The sequence below is a fragment of the Microtus ochrogaster genome, chromosome 7 (genome assembly GCF_000317375.1).
Source record: "Microtus ochrogaster isolate Prairie Vole_2 chromosome 7, MicOch1.0, whole genome shotgun sequence".
Taxonomy (NCBI): Eukaryota; Metazoa; Chordata; class Mammalia; order Rodentia; family Cricetidae; genus Microtus; species Microtus ochrogaster.
Window position 1 is genome coordinate 1,910,102 of NC_022014.1, and position 8,497 is coordinate 1,918,598.

Below are 8,497 nucleotides of genomic sequence, written 5' to 3' on the forward strand. Positions count from 1 at the left end.
CGGGCTGGTAGCCGCGTAGCAGTGACACACGCCTTTAATCCCAGCACTTGGGGAGGCAGAGATAAGTGGATCTCTGTGAGTTCAAGGCCAGCCTGGTCTATAGAATGAGTTCCAGAACAGGCTCCAAAGCTACACAGAGAAACCCTGTCTTGGAAAAACAAAAAACGAACAAAACAAACAAACAAAAGTGGGTTGGTGAGGTGGCTCAGTATCTTAGACCTCAGTCATATTCCTGGGACCCACATGGTGGAAAGAATAAAGAATGAATTTACTACCACAGATTGACTGTCCCCTGACCCCCACATAAATGCCGTGGCACATGCACACCCACACACACCACACGCACACACCCGCACAGTTGTGTGTATATATATAAAATAAATGTTAACATTATAAAAGTATGGGGCTGCCTCCCCATATGTGGTGGCACAGGCCTTTAATCTGAGCACTCAGGCAGAGATGTAAACAGATCTCTTAGTCTGAGGCCAGCCTGGTCAACAAAGAGAATTTTGAGGCCAGCCTGGTCTACATAGTAAGTTCCAGGACAGCCAAAGTTACATAGAGAGATCCTGTCTTTCTCTAAATAAATAAACAATAAATCAAAATAATAGAGTTAGGAATGGATCTCATCATGTAAAAAGCCCTGGTTACTGTCATTGGCCCAGAAAAAAGGTGATTTCATAGCCTTACAGAATAATTTAGGTATAACACTACATAACTGTATCCCAGCACTCGGGAGGCAGAGGCAGGCAGATCTCTGTGAGTTCGAGACCAGCCTGGTCTACAGAGCTAGTTCCAGGACAGGCTCCAAAGCCACAGAGAAACCCTGTCTCGAAAAACCAAAACAAAAAACAAACAAAAAAAAAAAACACTACATAACTGTATAATCACTTCACAATATCTGCTATTACTCAAATGTTATATTTGTTGAATAATTGATATTATTATCCTATATTAAGGCTCAATCTTTTTTTTTCCCCCTGAGACAGGGTTTCTCTGTATAGCCCTGGCTGTCCTGGAACTCACTCTGTAGACCAGGCTAGCCTTGAACTCAGAGATTCCCCCTGACTCTGCCTCCAAAGTGCCACCGAGACTAAAGTCTTAGGGCACCATGCCAGCTAAAGACTCTATTTTTGAATAAGGTCACATTCACAAACACTAAAAAAAAAAAAATTTGGACTGGATAGATGGCCCAGTGGTTAAGAGCACTGCCTGAGTTCAATTCCCAGCAACCACATGGTGGCTTACAACCATCAGTAATGAGATCTTGTGTTTTCTTCTGGCATGCAGGCAGAATACTATATACACAATAAATAAATAAATCTTAAAAATTTTTTTAATTTTTAAATTCTTTTTGTATTTATTTATTTTAGTTTTCAAGACAGGGTTTCACTATTTAGCTCTGGCTATTCTGGAACTCGCCTTGTCGACCAGGCTGGCCTCAAACTCACAGAGATCCAACTGCTTCTGCCACCCAAGTGCTGGGATTAAAGTCGTGCGCCACCACTGCCCCCGGTCTACTATCTATCTATTTTTGTGAGACAGAATTTCCTGTAGCCCAGGCTGGGGTTAGATTTACTGTGGGCTTGAAGTTGCCCTTGAACGCCTGATCCTTCTGCTTCTGCCCCAAGTGCTGTCTCCGAACTTGCTTTTAGAACTTAACTTCTTGGCATCTACTCTTCTATCCTGTGTCTGTTGCCCAAGAATTTCCTCAAGCGCTCTGCGCCCTGTCTTGGCCAGCTTAGACCTCTTTGAAGGTCTCCACGTTCTGATTGCCCACAACGAACAGGCTCCTGTTTGTACTCATGACAGGGCTCGACCACTAGCATCCTGTCTTCTCAGGGCCACACCCACCAGCGCCCTGTCTTCTCCGGGCCACACCCACCAGCGCCCTGTCTTCTCCGGGCCACACCCACCATCTTTCCCCTTTCTCTTCTCCAGGTGCAGCTGGAAACTTCCTGTGCCCTGCCAGCGCCTTGTCTTTCAATGCCTTTAGGACTGTGGTTGACATCGACACCATTGGCACCTTCAATGTGTCGCGAGTGGTTTATGAGAAGTTCTTCCGGGTGGGTATCCTTCTGGCAGAGGCCTTTCCTCCTGTGGTTACCCACTCAACATCATCCCTTGCATATTTTAGGACCACGGAGGAGTGATTGTGAACATTACCGCCACTCTCAGTATGCGGGGCCAGGTGCTACAGCTCCATGCGGGCGCTGCCAAGGCAGCTGTGGGTATGAGCGGTTTTTTTCCTCTTGGTGATTCCTGGAGGCTAATGATCTGCACATGAACTTGGTCCTAGCTGTGGGCACTGTGGAGGCTAGACTCGATCCTGAGCTCCCAGTGGCATTTAGGCCACCTCGCAGGCAGCACAGCCTGACCATCTCCCCTCCTGTGCGCATTTCTTCCATGCAGACGCTATGACACGACACTTGGCTGTGGAGTGGGGTCCCCAGAATATCCGTGTCAACAGCCTGGCTCCTGGTCCCATCAGTGGCACCGAGGGGATCCGGCGATTGGGTAAGTCTCTTTGGGAGTTTGGGACATCCATCAAAGCTTCTCGAATTGTAGCAGGGTTCAAAACATTCTGTCTTCAGCTAGGCAGTGGTGCTGCACGCTTTTAATCCCAGCACTCAGGAGGCAGAGGCAGGCAGATCTCTGAGTTTGAGGACAGCCTGGCCTACAGAGTGAGTTCCAGGATGGCCAGGGCTACACAGAGAAACTCTCTCTTGGAAAACAAACAAACAAAAACAACAAACATTTTGTCTCATTCCAGTCAAGAAGCTATCCAAATGTTTGGCCTTCTCCCTTGTCTAACTTGGCCTCCTCTTAGGGTCTCCATACCCTCATTTCCTGGAAGGTATCACTCTCCCTCCTGTGGATTCTGTGTCACTCTGGTTCTGTTGCTCTTCTGCTAGGTCCTGGTAGAACAACTCCCTTTTCCAGATGTGGGTGGGGGAGTGTGCTGACTGGGGGAGTAGCGAACACTGTGCTCTAGGGGCTGACTGGGTCCCCACTTCATATTGCCTTCCAGGGGGCCCCCAGGACAGTTTGAAATTAAAGGGTCTTTTAAGCCCTCTGCAAAGACTTGGAAACAAGACGGAGATCGCCCACAGCGTGCTGTACCTGGCCAGCCCTCTGGCTTCATATGTCTCAGGGATTTTGTTGGTGGTTGATGGTGGCAGCTGGATGACATTCCCAAATGACATCAAGCGACTGGCAGAGTTTGGATCTTCCTCTGCTAAGCTCTAGGTAACGAGCTATTCCCACTTCTTGGGTTCCGCATGTCCTTGGATGCCCCCAGTTTACCGGGTCAAGTGCAGCAGGTTTTCTTGGGACCCTGCCTCTGTTGCAGAGAGGGGACCTGTCTGGTGGGCAGAGACGGTCTCCAAGGCTGTGAAGGAAGTGGGCTCCTGGCACTGGGTTTTCCTCAGAGAGGGTTAATCTGTTCCTTTTTGGAGGGTTACAGCCTTGCAATTTTGCTACTGTATTCTCTGGAGTGTGGAGGTTACAGGAGTGCATAATGGGATACAATTTCTTTTCTTTCTTTTCTTTTTAAGATAGGATCCCTTGTAACTCAGGCTATCTTCAAACACACTATGTAGCTGAAGATGAAGATGATTTTGCACTTCTGATTCTCCTGTCTCTACCTCCCAAGTGTTAAAATTAGAAAAGAGCCACCACGCCTGCTTTTTGCAGTGCTAAAGATCACACCCAAGGTATCATGTTTGCTAAACCAACACTGTATCAACTGAACTACATCCTCTGCCCCAGGATGCATGTTTTGACACACAAACATTGTGTTTTTTTCTTTTCTTCTCTTTTTTTTTGGGGGGGGGGGTTTCGAGACAGCATTTCTCTGTAGCTTTGGAACTTGTCTTGGAACTCACTCTATAGACTAGACTGGCCTCGAACCCACAGAGATCTGCCTGCTTTTGCCTCCCAAGTGCTGGGATTAAAGGCATGCACCACCACCACTCAGCTTATTTTTAAAATTGTATCCAGAAGGCAGTATTCTTCATGGAATACTGCCTCCTTCCTCACAGAGGCCTGTAGTCACAGCAGAAATGTTGAATGTGAATTTGGAAATCCTAGCCATCTGAACCTTACTCTGGTGACCAAGCTGTTATACTTTTCCTCTCCAGAGCCCACACCCAGGGTGGGTGGGACCAGGTCGTGAGCCTAGCCTAATGCTCATGTGGTCTGAAGAGTTTCTATGATTTTGTCAGAGAAAATTGCGTTATCTTTTAAAAGAAGAATCTTTTTAATATAAAAATATCTATCATTTGGAATTTGTAAGTTTCTAGAAAGAAAATTAAAAGTTTAATTCTGTCACTGAAATAGGGAATTGTGTTTTTTGTCTTTTTTTCCTCCAAGACGGAATTTCTCTGTGTAACAAACCTAGATGTCCTGGAACTATCTCTGTAGACCAGGCTGGTCTCAAACTCACAGAGATCCGCCTGCTTCTGCCTCCTATGTGTGCTGGGATTAAAGGTGTGCACCACCACTACCACCGCCTGACAGCTTCCTGATTTCTTACCAAGGGATTCCAGATCAGAGGGAAGTGTGGCACTGTGGCTATCTTTGTTTGGGGGAGGGGAGATTCTGTCACTGGTCGGCTGGCCAATTGAGAGGAATGATTTGGTCCCAGAGACTGGGTTTTCATTGGGATGGGTCTGACTGAGAAAGAGGCCCACGTTTCGAGGAAGCAAGTAACAGTGGGTGTAAACAGCGGCTTGTGATTTTGCTTAGGTTCCTCTTTTGTTTTTTAATATCTGTGCACAACGTTTTGCATTTTAATAGACCATAAAGAAATTCTTATTATCTGGTTCCCAAAGTGGGGCATCCCATGGCTTCAGCGCTCCTGGCGCGCATGTACTTCCCCATTTTCCCGGAGCTCCCTGTGTGTGCTTTCCCAGCATCCTTGCATCCACCACCACCCCCAGCCCACCCCACCCCCAGCACTTGCCGCTTAGCCCGGAGCCTGCCCTGAGGCCCCGGTGCTCTCTTCGCTTGCCTGCTCTATGGTCTAGCCGCTTGTAGCCACTGGGTGTCCTCCCGAATTGACTCTGCCCGGCTCCCACAGGCGCTGGGGCAAGTTCTGGTCCTTGAGCATCCATCCCTTGGCGTGTCTCCTCATGCCCACACCCAGGGGTTCTGCACAAGAACTGGTTAGAGTCTGGCCCAGCATCTCTGAGCATTCTTTCGGCTTACTGAGCCTGAGAAATCTTCGCGCCGCACCTGCTCCACCTGGTGTTCAAACATCGTCACTACATCTAAACACCTGCATGCTACTCATGCGTCCAGGGAAGTCCACAGCCCAACCCTCTGAGGAGTAGCATCCCAACTGTTAAGATACTAGGGAACTTTTGAATGGTAAACTAGACTATTAAATAAATAAACAAGTAAACTTTAAAAAAAGGTAAAAGAATAAGGGGGAAGGACAATCTTAAAACCTTTCCCATGTTGGCTCAGAGGTTAAGAGCATTGCCTGCTCTTCCAAAGGTCCTGAGTTCAATTCCCAGCAACCACATGGTGGCTCACAACCATCTGTAATGGGGTCTGGTGCCCTCTTCTGGCCTACAGGCATACACACAGACAGAATATTGTATACATAACAAATAAATAAATATATATAAAAAAAACCCTTTCCCATGTTAAAGATTGGCAATATCACAATGCAGGGAATTAGGACCCTGTTCACTGCTGTTATGGATGGGATGCAGAATAGAAAAAAATAAATGATGAGATAAACAATTTTGATGGGATTGTTATAATGTCAGTTATGAATATTATCAGTCTGGTAATTCACATTTTATCATTGAAAGAGTGGTTGGATAACTGTGCCAAATAGGAGAAATTGACTGATAAAATACAGGCTTTGGAAAAGAGTACTACAGTGGTGGCATATGCCTTTAATCCCAGCACTCAGGAGGCAGAGGCAGGTTGATCTCTGTGAGTTCGAAGCCAGCCTGGTCTACAAGAGCTAGTTCCAGGACAGGCTCCAAAGAAGTGTTAGATTTAAAGAGATTTAAGGAATCAATAGTTTGGTTTTTTAAATTTTTTTCCAAGTCAACACTTGGATTTTTTAAAATTTATTTTTATTTTATGTACATTGATGTTTTGCCATGGGTGTCAGGTCCCCTGGAAATGGAGTTACAGACAGTTATGAACAGCCATGTGGGTGCTAGGAATTGAGCCTGAGTCCTCTGGAAGAGCAGTCAGTGCTCTTAACATCTGAGCCATCTCTCCAGCCCAAGGAATCAATAGTTTTATATGCTATGCATCCACCTTTTGTGAAGCAGTTGTCAGATTCATGGGCCACTCAGAACAGAATTATTCTGCAAGGCTGGAAAGATTTAGTTACAGCAGCATTGGAATCTGGTCCTCAGTTGCAGTAGAGAACCTGGTGGAGAGAAGAAGGCAGGGGTCACTGAACAGTGAGGTAGTGTTAAGGTTATAAGATTTCCGAAGATCAAATCCTTGGTGAGGACCGTTATGTTGATGTGGAAAGACAGATTAGATTTGATCATCACACCTTGGCCCTATGCCATACCGGGGCTTGGAATGCTAGACATAAGACTGAAGAGTTGTTGAAATAAGAGCGGCGGAGCTGCGTCCCCAGCACCCGGCTGCGTGTACGGCTAGCTTTATACCTGAAATAATTACACGGAAACTGTATTCTTTTAAACACTGCCTGGCCCCAATAGTTCCAGCCTCTTATTGGCTAGCTCTTACATATTAATCTAACCCATTTTTATTAATCTTTGTAGCACACAAGCTGGCTTACCAGGAATGATCTTAACCTGCGTCTGTCTGGAGTCGGACACATGGCGACTCACTCTCTCAACTTCTTTCTTCCAGCCTTCTGCTCTGTTTTCTCCGCCTACCTAAGGGTTGGCCTATGAAATGGGCCTGGGCAGTTTCTTTATTAATAAGAAATCATTCCCACATCAAAGAGTCAAGATTGACTTTCTTTTTATTTATTTATTTATTTTTGATTTTTCAAGACAGGGTTTCTCTGTAGCTTTGGAGCCTGTCCTGGAACTAGCTCTTGTAGACCAGGCTGGCCTCAAATTTACAGAGATCCGCTTGTCTCTGCCTCCCAAGTGCTGGGATTAAAGGCATGCGCCGCCACCACCCGGCAGGAATGACTTTCAAAAAATTACTTGGAGACAGTAACTGACTACAGACCACAACTGGATTAACAACTGAAGAACTAAACAGCCTATTTGAAACCTTACAAGGCGCACATGTGGATCATTTGGATCCGGACCTGGACTGTATCCTAGTTATTCTGCCTTTTACCCATTCTGCTGAAATACTCGTGCAAAGAGAAGATAATATTCCAGAATGGATATTTTTGGCACAAAAACAGAACAAAAATTAAATATCTATGCAGAAAAGGTTTCTGAATCGATTCTAAAAAAGAAAAATTGAGGCTTCGTCAATTAACAGGGATGGAACCAACAGAAGTCCCAGTCCTTTTTACCAATGCTGAAATTTCCTTAAAATAAATTCCTCTTTGTGGGCAAAAAAATGAACATTAGCAATGAGCTTGCAGTGATTTCTTGAGAGAGAATAACAACAAATATCCCAAAAGCAAAAATTTCAATTTATAAAAAGAGCCAATTGGGTTCTTCCTCACATTGTACAGGGAGCACCAATATCTGGACCCTCAACATTCTACACTGATGCAAACAAATCAGGAGAGTTAGGTTATAAATCAAGAAATTTAAGTAGCTCAAAGCTTTTATGGTTCTGTTCATAATTATATGCTAATCTCAGGGTATTATGAAAAAATTTCAAAACTTCTTAATATAGTTACAGACTCAATATGCAGAGTTGTTTTATGTATTGAAACTGCTGAACTTATTCCTGATCCAGAATTGACTTTATTTATTCAATTACAAGAAATAATCAGAAATAGCTGGGTGGTGGTGGCACATGCCTTTAATCCCAGCACTTGGGAGTCAGAGGTAGCAGATCATTGCGAGTTCAAAGTCAGCCTGTTCTACAGAGTGAGTTCCAGACATCCAGAACTACATAGAGAAACCCTGTCTTAATAAAAACTAAAAAACTCAGAAAGTTCTGCCTGCCTCTGCCTCCCAAGTGCTGGACAAGCATACTACTGCTTAGCTTCGCCCCAGCTCTTACTGATTTAATCGCATATATATATACACACATACATATGTACGTATATGTGTGTGTGTGTTTTGCCTGCATGTATTTATGTGCATGTCTGGTGGCCAGAAGAGGACACTGGATCCCTTGGAACTGAGGTTACAGGTGGTTATAACCACCATGTAGGTACAGGGAACCAAAGCTGGGTTAAACAAGTGCACTTAACCACTGAGCCATCTCTCCAATGCTCCTAGGTCTTTTTTTTTTTACTTCTTATTTTGAGTCAAATCTCACCAGTGCTCTAGACTGGCCTTGAACTTGTAATTCTCTTTCCTCAGCCTCAGTTTTTTTTTTTTTTTTTTTTTTTTTTTTTTTT

General features: G+C 44.9%; 1 protein-coding gene across 2 annotated transcripts in view; it reads left to right on the forward strand.

Moving 5' to 3' along the window:
• The window catches only part of Decr2 (2,4-dienoyl-CoA reductase 2), a 7,593-nt gene extending 3,248 nt beyond the window's left edge, over positions 1-4,345 (forward strand). The window contains exons 5-9 of one of the 2 annotated variants that reach the window (XM_005349055.3): positions 1,942-2,066; positions 2,138-2,231; positions 2,413-2,517; positions 3,032-3,249; positions 3,558-4,345. In XM_005349055.3, the coding sequence (XP_005349112.1) occupies positions 1,942-2,066; positions 2,138-2,231; positions 2,413-2,517; positions 3,032-3,249 (542 nt within the window). In that variant the 3' untranslated portion in view covers positions 3,558-4,345. The remainder of the gene's footprint in view (positions 1-1,941; positions 2,067-2,137; positions 2,232-2,412; positions 2,518-3,031; positions 3,250-3,557) is intronic. The other variant, XM_013347002.2, reaches the window with a different exon arrangement.
• Positions 4,346-8,497: the final 4,152 nt, after the last annotated feature.